This window comes from Anabrus simplex, chromosome 3 (assembly GCF_040414725.1).
Source record: "Anabrus simplex isolate iqAnaSimp1 chromosome 3, ASM4041472v1, whole genome shotgun sequence".
Classification (NCBI taxonomy): Eukaryota; Metazoa; Arthropoda; class Insecta; order Orthoptera; family Tettigoniidae; genus Anabrus; species Anabrus simplex.
Window position 1 is genome coordinate 52,477,251 of NC_090267.1, and position 25,487 is coordinate 52,502,737.

At 39.2% G+C, this 25,487-nt stretch overlaps 1 protein-coding gene across 1 annotated transcript in view; it reads left to right on the forward strand.

Annotated features, from left to right (window-relative positions):
* The window catches only part of LOC136866995 (tetratricopeptide repeat protein 5), a 68,837-nt gene extending 45,224 nt beyond the window's left edge, over window positions 1-23,613 (forward strand). Inside the window, exons 7-9 of the mRNA XM_068226991.1 lie at window positions 4,407-4,582; window positions 12,614-12,758; window positions 22,727-23,613. Coding sequence (XP_068083092.1) covers window positions 4,407-4,582; window positions 12,614-12,758; window positions 22,727-22,846 — 441 coding nt within the window. The 3' untranslated portion in view covers window positions 22,847-23,613. The remainder of the gene's footprint in view (window positions 1-4,406; window positions 4,583-12,613; window positions 12,759-22,726) is intronic.
* Window positions 23,614-25,487: the final 1,874 nt, after the last annotated feature.

Consider the following 25,487-nt stretch of genomic DNA (forward strand, 5'->3'; position numbering starts at 1 on the left):
ATTAGTGCTGAATTTCGTCTGTTTGTTATCTCTTGTATATATTTATACTTGCTGTTACGAATTAATTTCTTAACTTGATTTCGAAGAATACGGTAATTTTCAAAATCACTATTGCTTTCAGTTCGCCTAAATCGCCTATACCATGCATCACGATTTGCCACGACCGACTTAATTTCATTTGTTAGCCAAGGAGATGAAGGGTGAGAAACTCGAATTTGCTTCTTCGGAGCGTGTTTGTCATACAGTCCTAATATTAAAGAGTTCAGTCTGTCAACCTTATCATCAATGTCATTAGTCAGTAGAATGTCATTCCACGGCAATTGATATGCTTCATTTCGTATTATCTCAGTATTAAAATGCTTAAAGTCTCTTCGCATTATGTACCTGGTTTTGTACTTTGGTGCCTTGAGAGAGTAACATAAGTATATGAGATCGTGGGTCGAAATACCTGGTACAGCAAGCTGTCCATGTTTTACCACTTTCTGCGGATTGTTTGTTATAATGTCAATCAGTGTGTGAGACGTGTGGTTTATTCTGTGAACATGGTTAGTCACGTCTAGTGGCAGTATATTGTAATCCATGCCATGGAATAAGTTTTGTAAGTATGTTGATTCGTTACTTGTAACTAGGAGATTAGTATTGAAGTCACTAAAAATGATTATGTTTTCGTACAGCGGAGTTAACTTCGATAATGCCACTTCTAGGTCAGATATATGTTGTATGTCCGGCGCCTTGTATACCACTCCGATCAGTAGTTTTTGATTATTAACCAAGAGTTCAACAAACATGAATTCAGGTCGAAATGGAGTTTTAGGATCTGAGGTCATAATTATTTTACTTTTTAAGTCGCTACTGCAATATATAGCGTAACCGCCCCCTACACGATTTAAACGATCTAGGCAATGTAACGTCATGTTATTCAGCTTTACGAGATCAGATTTGAGTGACTGCTGTAACCATGTCTCTGTTACACAAATACAATGCAAGTTACTGTTACTAAATAGAGCCTGTATTTCGTCAAAGTGACAAAGGAGCGATTGTGCATTGATATGACAACACTGAAAATATTGTTGGTGGGGAGCTAACCTTTCCTTAAGAATGTCTCCTGCCACAGCTAGTGAAGGGGAAGGTAAGGGTGAAGGCGGACGACAATGAAGAGGGATAGGGTCAATGACATCGCGAACATGCTGTTCGGTATAAATAATTGACTCATTTACGTTAGCCATTATCAACAGAAAAATTCAAACTACTCACCCTAGTTGTTTCATAAGCACCTCCAGAAATATTTACACAATCACTCTCGCACACACTATCACATTCACATACACAAACATTATACGCTATTATATCACTCATTGTTTTTCCTAGTCAATCTCGTCGCTCACATAAGGCTTATTAATTGTGCCATGCTGCTAACAAACATTTTCTGTCCATTGTCTTTCAAAACAACAATGCGGCCGTCCTGTGTCCACACCCGTCGGAGTCCGAAGTGTTCACGTGCCCTGTTTAGAATAGTTTTTCTGATACCTGTCAGGGATTCTATCAGTAGAAGGCCAGTTCCTTTTAACAGCCGCTTGGCCCTCCAAACTCTGTCCCGGTCATGGTAACGCACGAACTTAATAATTATAAGGCGCTTACCCGTAGCAACAACCTGAGCTGTGGTTCGTTTTAGCACCCCTAAACGATGGCAACGATCTATATCAGACATAGTTATATCTACATTTAACTTGCCCTTCATCGTGTTGATAACTTTATCGTAAACGTTCTCTGCCGGCTCCTCTGGAATATCATGCAGCACTAAGCAGTTCCGCCGGCTGTACTGTTCAGCTTCATCAAGCAGTTCGGCCTGTTGTTCGAGGCGCTGTTCAGTAAATTCCAGTTTTTTTGTTATGTCTTTCAGCTCACTAGACACCTTTTCTTGGAACTGGGAGAACTCAGCCTTTAGCCGCTGCAGCTCATCTGCGCGGCAGGTGCAGCTTGCGACATGTTCCAAGCGACTTTGGAAGTCCTTCATAACATCTTCAATAGACGCTACATGACGAATAGCTTCTTTCGCGGCCATACTGAAAGATGCTTCAGGTCAATGACAGTTTAGTTACACTGAGAAAGTCACAAATGGCACTTGTTGGCTGTTAATCTTGCTAATTAACGAGATTTACTGGAGAGGCGTTTCACACAACAGCAGCAGTTGGCGCTCATGCCGCATATCAAAATCTTGTGCCGATTACGGAGGTTGCAATTTTCTCATCAAATCAAATGCATCTATTCTGTCCTCAAAGATATAAATTAATTTCTTTCTTCGCTCCAAATCCTTTGTTGGCACGCTACATAGGTGAAGTGTTTGGCGTCCTCTGCCTACATTAAAGAGCTTCGCTGGGGTTATAAATTTATCTTATGAGATTCTAGAAACTTCATAATTACATAGCTGCTTTCTTCCCACTAGAACTGCTCACACTCCACTTCTCTCATGTAATAAATTAGTATACAAGGATTTTCAGGGTGGTCTCGAATATTCCAAATATCGCAGTCTAAAATCATGACTATAAGACAATGAATGGAATGGTTCAATATATTATTCACCGGACGATAATCTTTGCATTCAGCTGTTAGATAACTTTTCTTCCTACTCGTATTCTCAGTTACCTCGGTAATTCACTTATTTCATGCATAGCCATACTCCACAAGATATCAGCCTAATTATACACTAACTTAAAATAGTATTAGCAGCTTAAATGTAACGCACTTCACTTCACTTCACTGTTTCACTTGCACTCTTAAATATTTCACACTTAGAATACTCTATTCTAATGCATATGCCTAGCTAAATTACGAATTATATTTATGGCAAACACTTAGCTCGTCTTTCATCATATCAACCGTCAGTTGCTCTCCTCCTGCTCGTCACATAGCTGGTTCATTGGCCATGGTTCGAGGTTCGGTTGGATTCCTCATCTCATCTTAGGTAGGTTCAGCTGGGCGGATGATATCTCCCTCCAGGTCGGTCCATCTGGATGCTTAGCAACTGCCAATATAATCAAATAATGTCGACAAGTAAATGTTCATTTTAAGTTTTTCTTTTCTTTCTTTTTAAATTAATCATTTAGTCTTCTCTTGTGTTCTAGTTAACCAATTCTCTAAATCTGCGTAAGATCTTCCGTCTTGTCTTACGAAAATCTTCCATTTTAAATTATTTTTAAAAAAAATATTATTCCTTCCGTGATTTTTCTTCTGACGGAGTAATTCTCTCCTATCCTTTTCTTTTCTTACGGCTTCCAATGAATGATTTCCGATGTATCGCTGATCTTGCGCCTCGGGTCTATCAGTATATGTATTTAAATAAATTCTCATATATCCCTCTGTATCTATATTCTCCAGTGTTTCTGTAGGTATTTTGCCGTCTTCTCTTAAATTATAATAGTTATTCTTCAGAACTTCTGCCGTAATTTTTACAATTTCCTTTCTTCGATGCAGCAACAGCAATTTGCTTCCTCTCTTCTCAAGTTCAGTTTTTCAAGTAAGTTGTTCAATAATCTCTATTATTTTACTTGGTTTTTTTAAACAATTCCCCTGACATTGCTCTGTTCTGCACCGCCTTTGAAAGGTTGTCGTTCCAAGTTAATCATGGCCTATTATTATATTCACATGTCAAGATTTCCTTGTATACTCTCTTGGGTCTGAGTGGTCTATACCTTTCCTAGACGCCATTTTGGAACACGTCCGAAAATGCAACGGGCACACTAGGATGGAAGAAGAAACAATACTGAAGCAGATGATGGAGACCCAGACTAAGGTGGTTGAAAGCAATCAAGAATAATATACTGTAATTAGAAGAAACCTGGATTGGAAAACAGTTGCAGAGGAACAGTGGTGGATAGATAGAGGAAGATGGAAAGGTGCCATTAACATCCCAACCCAGTGGGAGGTAGACGAGGGAAATTGATGATGGCGATACTAATTAAAGTTAGAATCCCCGCCCTGGCTGGAATCGAATGCAGGACCCCTTGGACCAAAGGTCAGTGCGCTAACCATTTAACCATGAAGCCAGACATGATGATGATGGTATTGATACAGTCATTATAAGTGCTTTAGATAGCAAACATTTTTGTTTTGTTTATTTCAGTGTTTAATTTCCTTTTTTCCTTTTTTATTACCTGACAGAAAAGGCTGCTTTCTGAGCTGCTTTGTATTTCTTTATAACAACATGCAATTGTTTCATTATCTCTGTCTAAGCGTTTAGGATGATAATATCTGTGGTACTTGGGATTTTCACACCATAATGCTCGTCAAGACATATGAGTACCAGTTGAGCAGGATCATTAGTATATAAACTCTAATTGTGTGTCTCTAATCTTTCTTGAAAGCGTAAGAGGGGACAAGTGCTCATGGTTGTCTCTCTTTGTCTGTAGTCACTGGATCCTAAACAACTGGGGCCTTATCATGGCGGTAACTACACCTCTCCTAGCGGCACATCGGTCAAGTTGGACTTGATCCCTCTCTCGGATATGAAGCGTGGACTGAACACGGAGAAAGTTGTCCTGGGGAAAGTCGTGTGCAGCGTTCATGATGAAGATGCTGTGCCGTTGTGAGTCAAAGTATTATGTATGAGATTTATTGAACTTTTTTTTCCCCCCTGTTACTTTTTTTAAAATGCTATTTGTTTGGGGCGTCGACCCATGTGGTTCTTCTGCCCCTATCCCTTATACTAGTCATCATAGCTTTTATGACATGAGTAAAAAGGACATTTTTGATTATACTTTGCACCGATCACAATTTATATGTGATTATTATTATAGAAATGGATATTTTACTAGGCATACTGTCCAACCAGAAATGGGTTATTGGCCTAATTACAACCATAGGATTAGCAAGGAAAGCTAAATAGATACCCATCCTGTTGACCCTGATTAATTCAAATTGAGTTGGCCATGTGGTCCTTATCCCTGCTAGGAGGTTGAATTCAGGAGATGGTGGGTTTGAATCCCTCCGTCGGCAGCCCTGAAGATGGTTTTCTGTGGTTTCCCATTTTCACATCAGGCAAATACTGAGACCATACGTGAACTAACGCCACAGCTGGTACCTACCTAGTCTTAGCCTTTTCCTATCTTTGTATCGCTGAAAACCGTCGCTGTGTTAATTCAATGTTAAGCTATAGCCAAAAAGAAAGGTCCTTGCTTAATAAGGGCTGATAACAGTTTTGGACCTGATGAAGACAACCACCACCATTGTCATTTAACTTATAATAGTGACGCCCGAGCAATGTTCACATATCAGCAATGCTTGTCATTGAGATAATGAGCAATAAGAAATCTAATTTTTTAATATCTCAGTTATTGTCTCGTACAGTAAATATGAGCTGGATACAAAATATTGGAATTCCATTTTCTACAACTTTTGTTATATGCAGATATTAGATAGAACTGTTATTTGAAATTGAATGTTTGTGAAAAATGTAATAATCCTGATTATCTCCATTATTATTCATCGTACTGTAAAAACACCTGAAACATAATCAGAAATTATATTTTGCACAACTTTCATTATGTAGTGCTTTTCTATAACAGAGCTGGCCTTGTGGTGGAGGAGTAGCATGCCTGCCTCCTACCCGGGGGGCCCGGATTCGATTCCCGGTCAGGTCAGTGATATTTACCTGGATCTTAGGGCTGGTTCAAGGTCCACTCATCCTATGTGGTTATAATTGAGGAGGTATCTGACGGTGAGGTAGAGGCTCCGGTCTAGAAACCCAAGAATAATGACCAAGAGGTTTTGTTGTGCCGACCACACAACACCTCATAATTCTGGAGGCCTTCGGGCTGAGCAGCGATTGCTTGGTAGGCTATGACCCTTCTGTGCTGTTGCGCGATGCGGAGGGTGGTGGGGAGTCTATAACAGAGACATTCAGCTTTTCCTGTTACGATCCTCTTAAGATTGTTATGCCACTGTATACTAATAAAATAATATATAGCAGATGTCAGCCCAAATCCACCTTGGGTAGGATGTAGTGTACCAGTGCACTACGTCGTCTGGGATGGGGTAGATCAAGTTTGTTACTTCCTTTGAGCTGTTTGTCTGTTGCAATCTAATAACACCATTCTTAATGCAGGCAGACCTGGTGATGAATGATGCAGAAGTGGCACTTATAGAGTTAGTTAACCTATGCATTTTTATAGGCATGGCCAGCTGATCTGTAACAGCCCAATCTGGCTCAGCAAGGAAAGCAGCAGGAAACTACCTCACTTCTCGGTTCCCTAGTATGTCTCTTCAGTGATCTGCGACAGCTGACGAGGATCCAACCTGTCTTTGACTGAAGAATCGTCACATACGTAGCCTGCTGCACAACCCAACTATCCTTGAACAGTGTTTTGAGAAATTCTCTGTAGTCATTTTTAATTGATGTTACAAAAAACAGACAGACAAACATTGAACTAAACCTACTTTTGACTTTAGTATGCCTGATCTGAGATAAAAAGGATGTATGAGGCAAGTTAAGGAATGTTCTTACCTATTAACCAAATAAGCTTACATTTGGAATATAGTATATATAGTATAAATATTCTTTGTTAGTTGATGTCAGCTATCTGTATCTTGTATACAAAGATGCCTTGATACACTCACACATGGTACCAATTTCCATCTGTATTTATGTAGATAGCTCAGTGTAATGAAAACACAACATAGGAACACACTCAAAAGATTAACATTATAACAGGCTAGTGTGGACAGGCGGAGTAACAGCTAAGAATGACAGAAACGAACACAAGGAATTTGTCCTCACTAGTCCTAGTTCTTCCAGATTTACTTTCTCTCATGGTTGCCCAATAGAGCTCCAGTAGTATAAAGTGGACACCAGAATTGACTTGCAAGCACCCTAAATCACAACAGATCAAACTGCCTGCTCATGGTAGCTTAGGTTGTCTCCTCCTTATCCTCATCCTCCTGTCATTGTATTTATCTTTTATATTTGTTCCTACCATTCTTTATAACTTCCTCTTTCAGTGTTTATTTGTACTCTTGTTTTTCTCTTTCTCTTGCATATGTAATATTAATTCTTTCCTTCATGCTGTAATCCACTTCTTACAGTAAAAACAGCATTGATGTGTTATTATTTACCAGATCGACAGTTATATTTACTTTCTTGTTTTCAGTCCAAAAACTGTTCTCATTGACTGTTCTCTTTATTTATTATGTCCTCCAAGATGTGTTTTACCGAGCTCGATAGCTGCACTCGCTTAAGTGCGGCCAGTATCCAGTATTCGGGAGATAGTAGGTTAGAACCCCATTGTCGGCAGCCTTGAAAATGGTTTTCTGTGGTTTCCAATTTTCACACCAGGCAAATGCTGGAGCTGTACCTTAATTAAGGCCACAGCTGCTTCCTTCCCACTCCTAGCCATTTCATGTCACATCGTCGCCATAAGACCTATTTGTTTCGGTGCGATGTAAAGCAACTAGCAAAAAAAAAATAAAGTGTTTTATATGTTTTCCTTGGCCGTCCTCTTGGTTTCTTTCCAGTAATGTAGCCCCCTGCTATAATTTTTATCATCAGCGATTGTCTTTGGGTATGGCTCAACCATGGCAAGTGTCTGTTTTTAATTGTTTTGAGCAGTGATTTACTCTGCTTCATCATTTGTCAGACTTGGGAATTTGTTATTTTTAGGAGATTGAAATCAGTCATGTAAGAGAATGTCACTGCATCCTGAAAGTAAGTTTCTTTTGTCATTTGTGCTGCAGAAGCACTGCTGTCATGAGGATGCAGGTGTGTACAGAGTTGGTCTACCCATTAGGTAGGCAAATAGAGGAGAAGCTGTCAGTTTACAGAAAGAAAAAATGGCAGGTCAAACAGTTGGTTGCAGCTGAAAAGCAGAAATGCAAGGAAGATCTGGCTACCAAAATAACGCAGGATGGAAATAAAAAAAACTGTTATACAGTATTGTTAAGAATAGAACAACTCATAATGAATCTATCCCATTTGTAGAACTTTCTAATGGTGAGATGACTAGGGGTAAGGCTAAAATATTACAGGAATTCAAAAGGCACTTTTAAACCTTATGATTTTGGCAGCATAAATACCACTAGTCTGACATGGTTGGAAGTAGAGACAGCAATATCTAAGCTGAAAAACAACACATCAACTGGATCGAATGAATTAAGTGTTGAGATGATCAAAGTACTAGGAGAGGTTGGACAGCAGTGGATGTACAGGGTACTAAATACCGTAGAATCTGGAAAGAGAATGTAATACCCAATGACGGGAAGCAAGGAGTCATCATCCCCTTGTTGAAAAAAAGTGATAGAAAGAAATGTACCAACTACAGAGGTATAACTCTGCTGTCACATGGCCTCAAAATGTACAAATCCATCCTTAAGAGCAGGATTAAAAAAATATATTGAACCTACACTTGAGGAGGAACAACATGGATTTAGACATCATAGATCAACTATAGACCTCGTTTTTGCCACCAGAATGCTCTATGAGAAGTATTGGGAGAAAGGTTATATACTTATAACTGTTTTTCTGGACATTGAGACAGCATATGACCATGTACCACACAGGCATATATGGGGATGTTTGGGACATAAGAAAGTGCCCGATGACATCATAGCACGAGTATGATTATATGATGAAACCAAGTGTTGTGTCCAGGTCCAGGATGGAAGGTCAGGTTGGTTCGAAATGAAGAGTGGAGTCCAGCAAGGAAGTTGTCTTTCACCAACTTCTCTTTATAATCATAATGGATGAAGTTTTAAAACCAGTTAAATGATGTAATGGTATGGGGTGAGACAGAAGTGGAAGTACAAACTAGACTAGATCTCTGGCATGAAGCTTTTACAACCTCAGGTCTCAAAATTAGCAAAACGAAGACAGTTGGCTTAGTAATGAGTAGAAACTCTCCAACTGTTCATCTAAGAATTGGAGATGAGGAGATGGATATTGTAGACAACTTCCAGTATTTAGGTAGTGTTCTATCATCAGACAATACCATGCCTCAAGAGATTAGCAACAGAATACAGAAAGCTTCCAAATTCTATCACTCTGTACGTCAAATTCTTTGGGATGAAACATTTCCGTTAGTTTCCAAGATCAGCTTGTACAAAATATATCTAGTACCTATATTGACGCATGGCCTGGAAGCAGCAACACTTACTGGACCAACAAAGAGTTGTCTTCAGGCAACAGAAATGAAGTTCCTCCATTCTTGTCTACAAAAAACAAAAATGGATAAAATAAGGAATGTGGATATCCGGCAACATCTTGGATTGGAAAGAAGCTTGCTTGGAGACTAGAAGTGTAGAGATTGCAATGGTATGGCCACATGAAAAGAATGGACTCTCACAGGACTCCTCGAACACACTTTGACCACAATGTTCGTGGGAAGAGACCAAGAGGAAGACCTCGCGATGTTTGGGAAAAACAGATATTGAAGGACCTTGAAATTGGAGATGTGACCAGCATCTGTGGATGGATAGGACAAACTGGAGGAGGCTCGTACACAACCACACCCGGCTTGCTGGAGTGATGATGATGATGATGATGATGATGATGATGATGATGATGATGAGACACTAGTTGGAGGTATAATAGTAGTGCAGATGCTGCATAGTGGGTTGTGATAATGTTCAAGAAACAGGATGCCCACGGCATGTGAAGCATTGTGATCTGGTTTTTGAATCTGCAGTATGTGCCAGCAACAGAAATCATATTGCTGAGGTGTATGAGGAGTAGATCTAGAGTGCCTCAGTGGTGCACAGATGAGTGCAGTATTTTAACAAATGGTGGAACAATTTTCACGATGGGAAAAGTAGTGGGTGGTCATGTGTGGTGACTGACGACTTGGTTTGTGTGGTGGAAGGTAAGTTTAGAGAGAACAAATGATTAATTGTGTTGGCACTTTTATTGCAATTTCTACACATTACCTGGTTGCTGCTTCATGAAATTATGTGTGACAAACTGAAATTCTGCAAATTGTGTAACTGCTGGGTCTTACACTCACACTCACAGAATACGGTAAAACAAAATATTACAGATTTTGACTTTGTAAAGTGCAGAGGATGATGACTTTTTGAGTCATATCATGACTGTTACACGAGACTCCTGAAACCAAATGACAATCCATGTAGTAGAGGCACTTGTTATTTCCACAAACAACAAACCAACGCTAACCCATCGGAAGATCTGTTGCTTAGTGCTTTGGGAAAGATGACGTCTTCTGCTTGTGGACTTCTTTTGCAGCACCGTACCACCATCAGCACCATGTGAAATGTGCTGAGGAAATTGCATCATGCAATATAAAACAAGCAATGTGGTATGTTTGTGTCAGGGTATTGTGTTCATTCACATTTGTATCCACACGGTGGCAGCAACTCTTAACAACGTTTTTCTGGGAACAGTTTCCACATTCCCACTATTGATCATATGTTTATCATGGACAGCACTGGTCTACAGTATGGAGATACAAAATATGTTGTTGTATTATGATAAATGTCTGAAACAGGGGTGGCGACTATGTTGAAACCTAGACCAGAGTATGTACTTGAGTCCAAAGATATGAACTTCATTGATGTTTCCGTATTGAACTGAGATCACAGAGATGAGAAATCTATTAGGTTCAGCCTATTCAATACCAATTACGTGTTGATGTTACTAATAACTTTTATTTAACATGGGACTTTTAATGAACATATTTCAATGTGTATCCACAATAGTTTTGATTATTATGTCATTGCTTATATATTTGTGATTTATTTTATGGCTGATGATGACATTTTAAATGTCAAAACTGGTCCCATGTTAAATAAAAGTTATTAGTAACATCAACACGTAATTAGTATTGTATAGGTTGAACCTAATAGATTTCTCATCTCTAGGTACTTGAGTGTCAGTGCTGTATTTTGTGTTTTCTTATTTGGCAAATGAACTTACCTTACTGGCGGGTTCAGTCCTGGCTCAGTCTGGTAATATTTCAAAGTGCTCACACATGCCTACATCATGTCGGTAGATTTACTGGCACATTAAAAAACTCATGCTGTGGGACGAAACAGCATCTTGGTGTCTCCGAAAGCCATATAAGTAGTTAGTGGGATGTAAAACCAATAACATTATTATTAATGTAAAATTTTTTATGGTCCTTGTATTGTGGTAAATAGTACAGAGTGATCCATATAAATCTGAACCATTTTAATGAGTCAACATTTGAATCAATAATGGGACATATGGTGCAACTTTGGGAGGCACAAATATTTTGAGATTATTCAGTCAGCAAAAAAAACTGGTTACAATACTTTGTTGGGAGATTCCTCACAGCAAATCAAATGTTGGAAGTGCCCTCCACCAGCATCCATTCACAACTGTACTCATTTCACCATATTCTGCGAAGTGTTTCCTCGCGAGTGTTGCTTATTTCATGTCTAATGGCCTCATGGAGTTCAGTAGTTGTCTGAGGTCTATTCCTGTAAACTGCTATTAAGATACCCCCAGAACAAAAAGTCCGGCTAATTTAGGTCAGGTGATTTGGGGGGGGGCACAAATTTTTGGAGATTATTCGGTCATCGGAGAAACAAGTTGCATGGAAACATTGGACGTATGACACATTGCTCCATGTTGCTGGAAATAACCTTCTGTCAGTTCGACATCATCCAGCTGTTCCATAAATGTATTTAAGATGCCCATATAAACTGCAGTGTCTACATTCGTATCAAAGGAAATGGGGCCAACAATCCTTCAAGCTGACACCGCGAATCACACTTCGACCTTTTCATCATGCAGTGGTGTTTCGTGGATGATGTGGGGGTTTACAGCAGCCCAATATCTGTGTGGTGACGTAACCTGACAGATGAAACCATGCCTCATCTGTAAACCAAGTTATGGAGAGATGTCTGGACATTAAATAATAAACACCTGAAACCATCAACAATAATGCATTCGTTTCTCATGATCTACTTCTTTCAGTCATATGCACTCTGTATGGTCGCAAACCCAATTTCTTCGCAGCTCTCTGACATGTACCATATGAAATGCTCAATCAATGCAATGATTTCTTGGGAGAGTTCTCAAAACGTCTTCGAACATTATCATCAGTCTGTACACTCAATGATGGTCTGTGTTTACCACTGCCACTGTTTAGTACACCAGTTTTGTCCAGCTTCCTTACAGTCTATAAACTTGTTGCCTTTGTTGAAACATCGCACATATTGAATTCTCTTTGGAATTCCCATTGAGTTGTAACGAATGATTCTGTCTTCCAGTATGTTTTCACAATAAAAACACACTCTCGAATTGTGTACTGCATATTTCAGTATCGACTGCAAACTAAAGACTCCAAATGAATTATTAATTTGCCAGTAGTGCTTGTTATTGTCATGACAATCAACAAAATTCTCAACAATGGGCAGTGGTACGGATTCTCCCAGAGCCACTGAGATCATTAAATTTCCAGTTTCTAGGGGCTTTCAGAGGGAAAATATGACCTATTAAAGTAGTTCAGGTTTATATGGATTGCTCTGTACTTGCTAGTGTTCTGCAAATAATGTTTGTAGGGTGTTTTTAATTTCATTGTTTAATTAATTTCAAAAATTCTTTTGATTTTCACAGAATATTTTATAGCTTACATGTATGTTGCAGTACCTTCTGTATGATCGACAAGGCAGAGACATGTGTAGCTGTCACTGTGTACAACTTAGCCCAAGGTAAAGGTGTTATTATAGGAGATGCTGTAGCCATTCCAGAGCCTTACTTCACCCAAGTCAGGATCAAATATAAGTCAAAGGTAATTACCGTTTTTTTCCTTGCATAGTTTTTCCAACTTTCCTTGTTACCAAGAAACTCATGATTAGGGCCCAGATTTTAATAAAATGCATAGTTCAAAGGATATTGCATATTCTAAACATAACAGTATACAGGGTCACTCATATAAACCCAGACCGAATGCCCGGTGTTTGTTCTCTGCAGTGTGGGAAGCGCACGCAGCCTTGCAAGCAGCTGCACATGTTCGACCTGGCAAGCATCATAATACCAATATAAATGGTCCGTTATTGGACATTATAAATTTTCCAGCTAACTCATTCCTGGTTGCCAGCGTTTCGCCCCCGTGTGCTAGGATGGGCTCATCAGTTGGTACCTAGCACACCTACCAAGACGCTGGCTAGTGCATACCGTGGAGGCCACTGCGTAGGCTAATTGTAGCCACCGGCAGTGCCAATGCACTACGAGACACTTTGTCCCACTAACAAAAATTGATGCCTGCTTGGTCATCAGATGATACAGATGTTGATTCCCATAGGAAATCAGAAATATTTGTTCCGAATGAGTAAATTTATAATACTAATATAAATGGTCCGTTATTGGACATTATAAATTTTCCAGCTAACTCATTCCTGGTTGCCAGCGTTTCGCCCCCGTGTGCTAGGATGGGCTCATCAGTTGGTACCTAGCACACCTACCAAGACGCTGGCTAGTGCATACCGTGGAGGCCACTGCGTAGGCTAATTGTAGCCACCGGCAGTGCCAATGCACTACGAGACACTTTGTCCCACTAACAAAAATTGATGCCTGCTTGGTCATCAGATGATACAGATGTTGATTCCCATAGGAAATCAGAAATATTTGTTCCGAATGAGTAAATTTATAATACCAATATAAATGGTCCGTTATTGGACTTTATAAATTTTCCAGCTAACTCATTCCTGGTTGCCAGCGTTTCGCCCCCATGTGCTAGGATGGGCTCATCAGTTGGTACCTAGCACACCTACCAAGACGCTGGCTAGTGCATACCGTGGAGGCCACTGCGTAGGCTAATTGTAGCCACCGGCAGTGCCAATGCACTACGAGACACTTTGTCCCACTAACAAAAATTGATGCCTGCTTGGTCATCAGATGATACAGATGTTGATTCCCATAGGAAATCAGAAATATTTGTTCCGAATGAGTAAATTTATAATACCAATATAAATGGTCCGTTATTGGACATTATAAATTTTCCAGCTAACTCATTCCTGGTTGCCAGCGTTTCGCCCCCGTGTGCTAGGATGGGCTCATCAGTTGGTACCTAGCACACCTACCAAGACGCTGGCTAGTGCATACCGTGGAGGCCACTGCGTAGGCTAATTGTAGCCACCAGCAGTGCCAATGCACTACGAGACACTTTGTCCCACTAACAAAAATTGATGCCTGCTTGGTCATCAGATGATACAGATGTTGATTCCCATAGGAAATCAGAAATATTTGTTCCGAATGAGTAAATTTATAATACCAATATAAATGGTCCGTTATTGGACATTATAAATTTTCCAGCTAACTCATTCCTGGTTGCCAGCGTTTCGCCCCCGTGTGCTAGGATGGGCTCATCAGTTGGTACCTAGCACACCTACCAAGACGCTGGCTAGTGCATACCGTGGAGGCCACTGCGTAGGCTAATTGCAGCCACCGGCAGTGCCAATGCACTACGAGACACTTTGTCCCACTAACAAAAATTGATGCCTGCTTGGTCATCAGATGATACAGATGTTGATTCCCATAGGAAATCAGAAATATTTGTTCCGAATGAGTAAATTTATAATACCAATATAAATGGTCCGTTATTGGACATTATAAATTTTCCAGCTAACTCATTCCTGGTTGCCAGCGTTTCGCCCCCGTGTGCTAGGATGGGCTCATCAGTTGGTACCTAGCACACCTACCAAGACGCTGGCTAGTGCATACCGTGGAGGCCACTGCGTAGGCTAATTGTAGCCACCAGCAGTGCCAATGCACTACGAGACACTTTGTCCCACTAACAAAAATTGATGCCTGCTTGGTCATCAGATGATACAGATGTTGATTCCCATAGGAAATCAGAAATATTTGTTCCGAATGAGTAAATTTATAATACCAATATAAATGGTCCGTTATTGGACATTATAAATTTTCCAGCTAACTCATTCCTGGTTGCCAGCGTTTCGCCCCCGTGTGCTAGGATGGGCTCATCAGTTGGTACCTAGCACACCTACCAAGACGCTGGCTAGTGCATACCGTGGAGGCCACTGCGTAGGCTAATTGCAGCCACCGGCAGTGCCAATGCACTACGAGACACTTTGTCCCACTAACAAAAATTGATGCCTGCTTGGTCATCAGATGATACAGATGTTGATTCCCATAGGAAATCAGAAATATTTGTTCCGAATGAGTAAATTTATAATACCAATATAAATGGTCCGTTATTGGACATTATAAATTTTCCAGCTAACTCATTCCTGGTTGCCAGCGTTTCGCCCCCGTGTGCTAGGATGGGCTCATCAGTTGGTACCTAGCACACCTACCAAGACGCTGGCTAGTGCATACCGTGGAGGCCACTGCGTAGGCTAATTGTAGCCACCGGCAGTGCCAATGCACTACGAGACACTTTGTCCCACTAACAAAAATTGATGCCTGCTTGGTCATCAGATGATACAGATGTTGATTCCCATAGGAAATCAGAAATATTTGTTCCGAATGAGTAAATTTATAATACCAATATAAATGGTCCGTTATTGGACATTATAAATTTTCCAGCTAACTCATTCCTGGTTGCCAGCGTTTCGCCCCCGCGTGCTAGGATGGGCTCATCAGTTGGTACCTAGCACACCTACCAAGACGCTGGCTAGTGCATACCGTGGAGGCCACTGCGTAGGCTAATTGTAGCCACCGGCAGTGCCAATGCACTACGAGACACTTTGTCCCACTAACAAAAATTGATGCCTGCTTGGTCATCAGATGATACAGATGTTGATTCCCATAGGAAATCAGAAATATTTGTTCCGAATGAGTAAATTTATAATACCAATATAAATGGTCCGTTATTGGACATTATAAATTTTCCAGCTAACTCATTCCTGGTTGCCAGCGTTTCGCCCCCGTGTGCTAGGATGGGCTCATCAGTTGGTACCTAGCACACGGGGGCGAAACGCTGGCAACCAGGAATGAGTTAGCTGGGAAATTTATGATGTCCAATAACGGACCATTTATATTGGTATTATAAATTTACTCATTCGGAACAAATATTTCTGATTTCCTATGGGAATCAACATCTGTATCATCTGATGACCAAGCAGGCATCAATTTTTGTTAGTGGGACAAAGTGTCTCGTAGTGCATTGGCACTGCCGGTGGCTACAATTAGCCTACGCAGTGGCCTCCACGGTATGCACTAGCCAGCGTCTTGGTAGGTGTGCTAGGTACCAACTGATGAGCCCATCCTAGCTAGAGGTGTACAAACTCCGCATTTAACTTGCCCATGCTTGCCTGGAGAGCAGGCAAGCAAGCTAGCCGCACGTAAACAACAGTACAGGCAGGCTGCTGCACTCCTGGCCAGGTCAAGCTCAGCCCAACCTGGGCAGGCTACAGGTTAGCTTGCTTGCTTGCTTTCTTCTTCCTGTTGCATTAATCGAAGTTTGCTCGTTCATTGTGCTGATATGAGACTCGCGTGAATGCAGGCAGGAAAGGGGTTGTTACATGCCAGAATTTATATAGGATTCGTCAACACAAATATTATTTTGTATGGTTATTTAGTATTATGTTAATCATTACAAAGTTATGTTTAAATTTATTTCGTAATTCAGACGTCTTATGTAACTAATTAACCCTTTCCGGCCCTTAGCGCCCGAAAGCGCCCGACTGTTCATTTAGCCTTCCGGTCCTTAGCGCCCGAAAGCGCCCGGCTGCATTATCTGCATTCGTCTGCGATCTGTGCGATAGTTTTTTATTTTTCTCATCAGTGAAGTGTTTATAAGGCATTTATGAACACGCAGTGTGATCTACAAGTCTTAGAGAATAAAGGAAGACAGATAATCTGTCTTGACGTTGCCTAGGCAACGGTCTTGAACTTCCGCGAGCGCGGGTCAGCTGTTTCGTCCGTAAACATGGCGGGATTGAATATCGCGTATATTGAAACTGAGCTGAATATGGGCGAAAAAAGTGACACAGAATCCTTGAGTAGGGGTGCAGGTGAATTTTTAATGAGTGAATAATGTATCAACGAAGATAATTTTAGTGATAACAGTGATGTGAATGAAAACGAATATCGATAAATCGGACCTGATGGCGATGCCACGGCAATTCAGGTAACACAAATATTACGTCTCGTTACTCGGAATGATTACATGGATGATGTTGAACCTGCGCATAATTCGGAAAGAGTATTAGGGGAAAGAGATTGTTTTTTACGTATGTTAGGAGGAGAAAAACTATTCAGTGACATAGCCTATTGCGCATATAATAATGCAGCCTTCAAACAGTCGCATTCCGGTAAGATAAAAACAGAATGGGAAGACCCTCGCCCAGATGAAATAAAATCTTATATACATGGCCATCATTCCACTTACAAAATCACGTGATTATTGGTTTTGAGGGATTCAGGCAACATGGGAATGTGACAAATGCAGACTGTCTCTGTGTCGAGTATCACGAGGGGGGGGGACGACACATTATGACTCAATAAACAGAGAAATGGATGTGATGGTATATTTTCTAATGTTATTGAAAATTTGAATTCATTGTGATCAATAGTTTTTACTGTATATAACTTTTTCTGAAACAATACGGTCTGTTTCAGTTTTTGCTAAATAATAGGTTAAAACCTGGGGATAAGCGGAGTGAAAATGCGGGCGGGAAAGGGTTAACAAATAATATTTCTCTCTGTCAAACATAGTTACTTAATAAAAAGTAGTTTCTCTGAACAAAATATTTGAATATTTAAATAAACATAATGACAGCTGATGAAAGTATGACCATAAATATAATGCATTATTTATTATTCGAGAAAATTAGAAACAAAGATATACGTAATGTAGCTACAGGTCATAAATATCTTTAAAATAATAATTTTATAGGTAAATTTTTTGAAATACATTTAATAATTTAGGAACCCCTTCCCCACAAAACCAAAAGAAATAACTATAAAACTAATCAGTTTAGAAGTGTAATTTTACCATTTGCTCTCTTAGTTTGTGGTCGCCTCGTACTATGCATACTGCATACCAATATTTAATGCATGGACACATTATCGCTTGTGTGTATTACTATGATGCCATTAAGTCTTTATAAAGACGGGAACGTTTTCGGTGATAAAATTTCCCGAACAGCTGAAGACCCTCTCGCTGGAGAGACTCGTAGCGGGTACGTTAAGCACCTTTTTCGCTACGGTACAAGGCAAGTCGGAGCAGCCTCTGCGAATTATTTTTCCACCACCGCAGTATATTTTCGTTACTAATAAACCCTTCTTGCAAGTACCTACTGACCTCACCATGTATCATTGGCGAATTTTCTGCCCAATCATCAAATTTCGTTTTCCTACGTTGTACTGAATTTTCTTCATATGAAGATGGGACTTCTTGTCTATTTTGATTGGGTAGCTGCTCTGAAAATATATCTGCCCAAGTTATTGATATTTTATGCTAATAACAGAATGTTAAAAATATCTCATTTGCATAGGTATAATAATAATAATAATAATAATAATAATAATAATAATAATAATAATAATCAGAGAACCTTACCTTCAGCACACATTTCTCGAGCTGCCTCGAAAACAGACATTCGTTCTCCTGCATTTAGTTTCTTTAATGTGCGATATTTAGGCACCAAAAGTGTTGCAATTTTGTGTAACATAGTGACTTCCATTTTCTGCTCCAGGAAGACACCACCGGTTTGTTTCCAAAGCGTCAAGTAATGAAAATTCATTTAGTATGAAAACATTAAAATTTAAAAGAAATGAAATATTAGCTGTTCATCGTCATCCTGTGGAGTACAATGGGCTTTTAAGGCATAAAACCACGGAAAGACCGGATGTAAAGTCGGGTCTTTATCATCCTCAAGATCAATTGTGGCTTCCTTAAATAGCTTAAGAAATGTTATAAGCAGGCCAGTAATGTCCTGATCATAACCGAACATTTTATCAGAGGCACCCTCCTTCTCTAAAATAGTTCTCACAGAATCTATCTTGGAGTGAACTGATTGCAGCATGTCAAAATAACTGTTCCACCGAGTGGAAACATAGGGTTTCAGAGATGACTGTAACCTCACACATATGCCTCTTCTTTTAAAGTACGAAACCAGAGATTTCACTGAATGGATAACAGCTAACACATTAGGAACTGTTTCTTTCAAAAAGGGTTCACTCAGAACATGCTTCAAGACCGTATTAATAATATGAGCCATGCATAAAAGACGCTTGTATATGCTGAGGGTCTTAACAATATTTCTTCCCTGGCCTGTTACAAATGTAATTTTGCAATTATCTTCATGAGCAACGCCATGTCCTTTCAAACGATCTTCCAATTCACTGCGAATATTTTCACCAGTTTTTGGACAGTCAGGGAAGGCCGAACACATTAATACATACCGTACGTATTGAGAGACCAATCTCTATTTATATAGGGCATTGTGACAGACATATAGTGCACACCCTTGTACTTATCTGTCCACAGGTCAGTGGTACTCGCACAGATACCTGATTTAATAGCACGCACTATATCAGGAAGCGTTTTACTGCGCACTTTGTCCGCGAAAGTTGTACCTATCTAGCAACTGTGACTCGAGATAACATTTTAAATATCCACCGAGCCATACTTTTTGCGCATTTCTATCAGCGTTTGCCCTAAATTTAAAAATCCTTCACCCTCAATAGTTGTTTTTTTTAAATTTCGTGTGGCTATTTCTAGTCGGGTGCAGCCCTTGTAAGGCAGACCCTCCGATGAGGGTGGGCGGCATCTGCCATGTGTAGGTAACTACGTGTTATTGTGGTGGAGGATAGTGTTATGTGTGGTGTGTGAGTTGCAGGGATGTTGGGGACAGCACAAACACCCAGCCCCCGGGCTATTGGAATTAACCAATTAAGGTTAAAATCCCCGACCCGGCCGGGAATCGAACCCGGGACCCTCTGAAACGAAGGCCAGTACGCTGACCATTCAGCCAACGAGTCGGACTCAATAGTTGTAAACGGTCTCAATTCCTTGGCGCACATTTCCACGCACTTGTCAGTCACCAAGTCCTTGTCCTCTTTCAAAATATTATTAGACTGTAAAAAATTTGGGTCAAATTTGCAGACATGTCACAACATACTTGAGGTCCCTGAATGGGTGTTGAGTAGCTTTTTGCAAAAATTGCATTGCGAGTAACCTACTGGCTTATTTGATACCTGTTCATAAACACCTGAACATTTTTACCATGCTAGACTTGAGCCCTGTTTTATTGCTGGAATAAATCCACCACTTTTTAATTTTTCTTCGATTTCCTTTACGGTTGATTTGTTCATTTTCCTGCTGGTTGCACCTCTAACTACAACAGAGCTGCACTCGACGCAATACGTAGCTACACTAACATATAACGGCACAATCAGGTCGCATCGATAGCAAACTTCACGTTCTCTCTTGTCAAGCCCGGCAGTCCGAACGGGTCCCAGGCAACCTGTCAGGCTTAGGGAAACCCAGGTTTTGGTTTGCTATGACTAGCAGCTCAGTACGCGTGCACTCTTGCTTCGCTGACGCTCAAGCTAAGCTGCTTTGCTTGGCGAAACGCTGGCAACCAGGAATGAGTTAGCTGGAAAATTTATAATGTCCAATAACGGACCATTTATATTGGTATTATAAATTTACTCATTCGGAACAAATATTTCTGATTTCCTATGGGAATCAACATCTGTATCATCTGATGACCAAGCAGGCATCAATTTTTGTTAGTGGGACAAAGTGTCTCGTAGTGCATTGGCACTGCCGGTGGCTACAATTAGCCTACGCAGTGGCCTCCACGGTATGCACTAGCCAGCGTCTTGGTAGGTGTGCTAGGTACCAACTGATGAGCCCATCCTAGCACACGGGGGCGAAACGCTGGCAACCAGGAATGAGTTAGCTGGAAAATTTATAATGTCCAATAACGGACCATTTATATTAGTATTATAAATTTACTCATTCGGAACAAATATTTCTGATTTCCTATGGGAATCAACATCTGTATCATCTGATGACCAAGCAGGCATCAATTTTTGTTAGTGGGACAAAGTGTCTCGTAGTGCATTGGCACTGCCGGTGGCTACAATTAGCCTACGCAGTGGCCTCCACGGTATGCACTAGCCAGCGTCTTGGTAGGTGTGCTAGGTACCAACTGATGAGCCCATCCTAGCACACGGGGGCGAAACGCTGGCAACCAGGAATGAGTTAGCTGGAAAATTTATAATGTCCAATAACGGACCATTTATATTGGTATTATACATTTACTCATTCGGAACAAATATTTCTGATTTCCTATGGGAATCAACATCTGTATCATCTGGCAAGCATCAGTCGCCACTCTGAATCTCAGATGCTAACATGGTGAGACGGTTATCACTGCAACACTGCATTTTCGTATGTGAAATTTCTGGTTTCATCTTAATGGTCGTGTGAACAGTCAAAACTCACTCTATTGGTGTGCAGAAAATCCTAATGGTGTTTATGAAGTCCCTCATTATGATAGGAAGATTGGCCTTTTTTTTTTTTTTTTGAGACAGTAAATGCAGAGAGCTACCAAGATGACATTTCGATGTCGTTCTTCCATCTGTGAATGGAAGAAGAAAAATCGCATAGCTTATTTTAACAGATTCAGCCCCTTCTCATACAGCACAATATTCCCTTCTTACAATCTCAGAGGTGTTTGCAGACAGAGTGATCAGTGCTAGTCTATTTCCCCCTCGTTCTCTAGATCTAACAGTGTGTGGTTCTTTACTTGTGGGGTAAACTGAAAGGAAAAGTGCAACTAACAAATCCTCACACATTGGAGGATCTGAAAGAAAACATTACGAATGAAATCAGAAACATTACAATGGCAGAACTCACTCGCGTCAGCCAGAATGTGGTTACCAGATACAGTTCCTGTATAACCCAAGAAAGACGACACTTCCAGCATCTTTTATAAGGTAAGATTTCGTATAAGATTGTATACACACTTAAAGCAGGACGGCCGCGTGCAACATAATTTTGGCTGAGGCAGCTGCCTTAGCGCAGAGTACAAATACTGTGCGTTCGGTCTGGGTTTATTTATTTATTTATTTATTTATTTATTTATTTATTTATTTATTTATTTATTTATTTATTTATTTATTTATTCATTCATTTATTCGTTAATTATATGGCTTTACTGATACAATAAATACATACATACATACATACATACATACATACATACATACATACATACATACATACATACATACATACATACATACATACATACATACATACATACATACATACATACATACATACATACATACATACATACATACATACATACATGATTTGGAAAACAAACTATATTCTTTTGTCTAACAACAGTGAACAAGCGACCAGATATATTATTCAACATGTCATCAGCAAAATCAAGACCCTACAGTTCTTCTTGCATGCCTCAATGAATCCCTCTCTTCCAACCACCCATAACCCTTCTCATCACTGTGCAGCTGTGAAAGGACTTTTGTCATTCAGCATTCTGCCCCAAAATAATTCTCACATTATTGATAAGGTGAAGGCAACCCAAAATCAGTAGCAGTTGGAAAAATATTAAACAAACAGCATTATTATGTTTATTATAGATCTCTAGAGGCTATTTTTTAAAAAATCCTTGATAAGTGTAGGAAACCTGCTGTACTTGTTAATGGAATATATCAGAATTAATACATTAATATTAGGAATAGAAAGTGGAAAATGTTCTCACCCTAATTTAAAAATGTAACTAATATATTGTTTCCTTCCAGGATTATTGTTTTGATTCAATACGAGTGGAGAGTCCCCTTGTGATGGTTGTTAATGGAAAGAAGATTGGAAGAAATCAGCAAGCTAGTGTCCGCCTGTGTACCTTTAAGAAATCTGATTGAACTAGGACTGTGATACAAACATTCCACAGTATGGGCTTCAGTGAAACTCATACAGCTTTCTTTTTCTACTACCGGTGCTAAAATTATTTATTACATTTACTACCTAAGTTACTTAACATGGATGTAGATGAGAAGTAGAATCCTAACATATCGTCCAAACAATCCTCTAGTGCTCATCTCCCTCCATACTTGTGTATTTCATTTATTGTAGACGTCGATAGAGACCGAATAACATAGTCTGTATATTGCTTTTGGAAGATGTTATGATTAGGATCCAGATTTTGTTGGGAGAAAGTTGTAAAAATGACCAGACTTTGCAAAACTTCAAACAGAGCATTATTCCCTGTGGAAATATAAAAACAATAAAAAAATTGGAAAAGGATATTCTTATTAAATGTGAATTATAAAAGAATGATTGAAACCTGATTTTGAGAATGAGTATTTAAACTTCGTAACTGGGAAGTTTCTGCTGAGAAATGAGCATTCATAGCAGGGAATTAATATATTAACAAAGGCAAGTTAATTCGTCACGCCCAATACCTTGATATAATGTGCTTACAATTTTGTATTTTTCTATTCCACCTTTTCAATACAATTCATTTTATGTTGTTAGAAATTCATATTGCTACAACACTATTTTATAGGGACATGTTTCGCTTGGTTTCAAGCATCCTCAGCATTTGTAATCATCTCAAGGTTAAGACCTGTCATTGTTAATTTGCTTTGACAAGTTTGTGCTTAATTATAATTCTAAAATTAAGTAGTAAAATACATAAACATAGGAATTTGTGAATATTCCAATTTTAGTATTGTCATTCATATTGTTAAACTGTCAATGTGTTCACAAATTCCTATGTTTATGTATTTTACTACTTAATTTTAGAATTATAATTAAGCCAAATTTGTCAAAGCAAATTAACAATGACAGGTCTTAACCTTGAGATGATTACAAATGCTGAGGATGTTTGAAACCAAGCGAAACATGTCCCTATAAAATAGTGTTGTAGCAATATGAATTTCTAACACGTAAAATCAATTGTATTGAAAAGGTGGAATAGAAAAATACAAAATTGTAAGCACATTATAACAAATTTCAATACGGGTCTAAACACGAGGTTAGTTACATGTAATGTAATAGTTACAATGATGTTGGTGACAAAGTGACTCGTCCCAGTTATTATGTGAGTGTGTACACAGAAGACAAGTTAGCTAGCCCAGCCCTCTTTTATTTATATTTTGTGATTCAAACCATAATTCAATATTTTGTTAGGCTTCTTTGAAATGTATTGCACTGAGATTAAATCTGACACTAAGGAACAAAAACTAAAATTATGTTATTGTTCTGTAGTATTCTACATTATAATTACATTATTTGAATGTGTTTTATGACAGTTGTAAACCTATAATAAGGAAAATACAAAAGGCTGTACATAAAGTTACACAAGAACCATAAGTTTGCAATACAGAAATTAGTTTTTCAACAAGTCTCTATTTACAATGGTAAACCTTGAAACTTGGAGCCATTACAAACGGAAGTAGATTCAGTAGAAATGTAAAGATAAATGTTACCCTACAGTGTTATGTGTCATATCTGGAAATTACTGACATTTCTAAAATGATCATTGAACTACTTTCGACAATGTAATAGGATGTGTTATCTTGTCCTGCCCATTAGAGAATAGTTTTCAAAGTCACTGGATGAGTCAACTCATCATTACCCGAATAGATGAGTAAACTAGTCACGCATTGTTAGGAGCTTAATAATTTCAATCTCATGTTAAAAGCATACAATTTAATAATTAATAGAGACAGAAGTTCCTGTTACGATATCAATATTTGTTGGCTGTGGATGGCTACTGTCAATCTTTGAATTAGGGATTAATGTTTTGTTATGAATGAAGCTATTTTTTTCAGTGCCAACACAGTTAATAGAACATATAAGATTTTCAGTCTGTCAGGACAAGAAATGTAACACTTAAACCACTATAACATACCTGTATATATATAAAAAGACTGTTATAAGTGAGATGACATGTTTCATTCTACAAGAACATCCTCAGATTCTACAAAATTACCTTTAACCAGTCATATATATACAATATTGTTTTCATTGCATAAACTATTGTAAATGATTGCAAAATAGTGATATTATGAACAAATGAATGAATTATGAATAGAAGTCAGCTGTTCACACTTTAGAAATTTCAAGAAAGTTTCCTGAACATACAGGTGAATGTTAATTAAGTACAAAGTGAATGCTAAATCCCAACAAATTTGATAAGTTCATATATTAAAAAACAAACAGAATAAGATGATGACTTCATCATCATCATCATCATCATCATCATTATTTCCCTTTATCCAGCTGTAGCCGGGTAGGGGCAAATATGGTTCCCCTCCACTTTCTTCGGTCTTTCCACCACTCCTCCTCCAACACTGTGTCCCAGTCCAGGTTTCTTTCTATAATGCTGCGTTGGATGGTATCCTTCCATCTCAATCGTGGTCGTCCACGGCCTCTCCTTCCTTGGATTTGCATTTCCATCACCTTTTTTGGCATTCTTTCGTCGCTCATTCGCTTTATGTGCCCAAACCATCTTAGTCGGCTCTTCTCTATTCTATCATTCATTTTTTCCACTCCAAT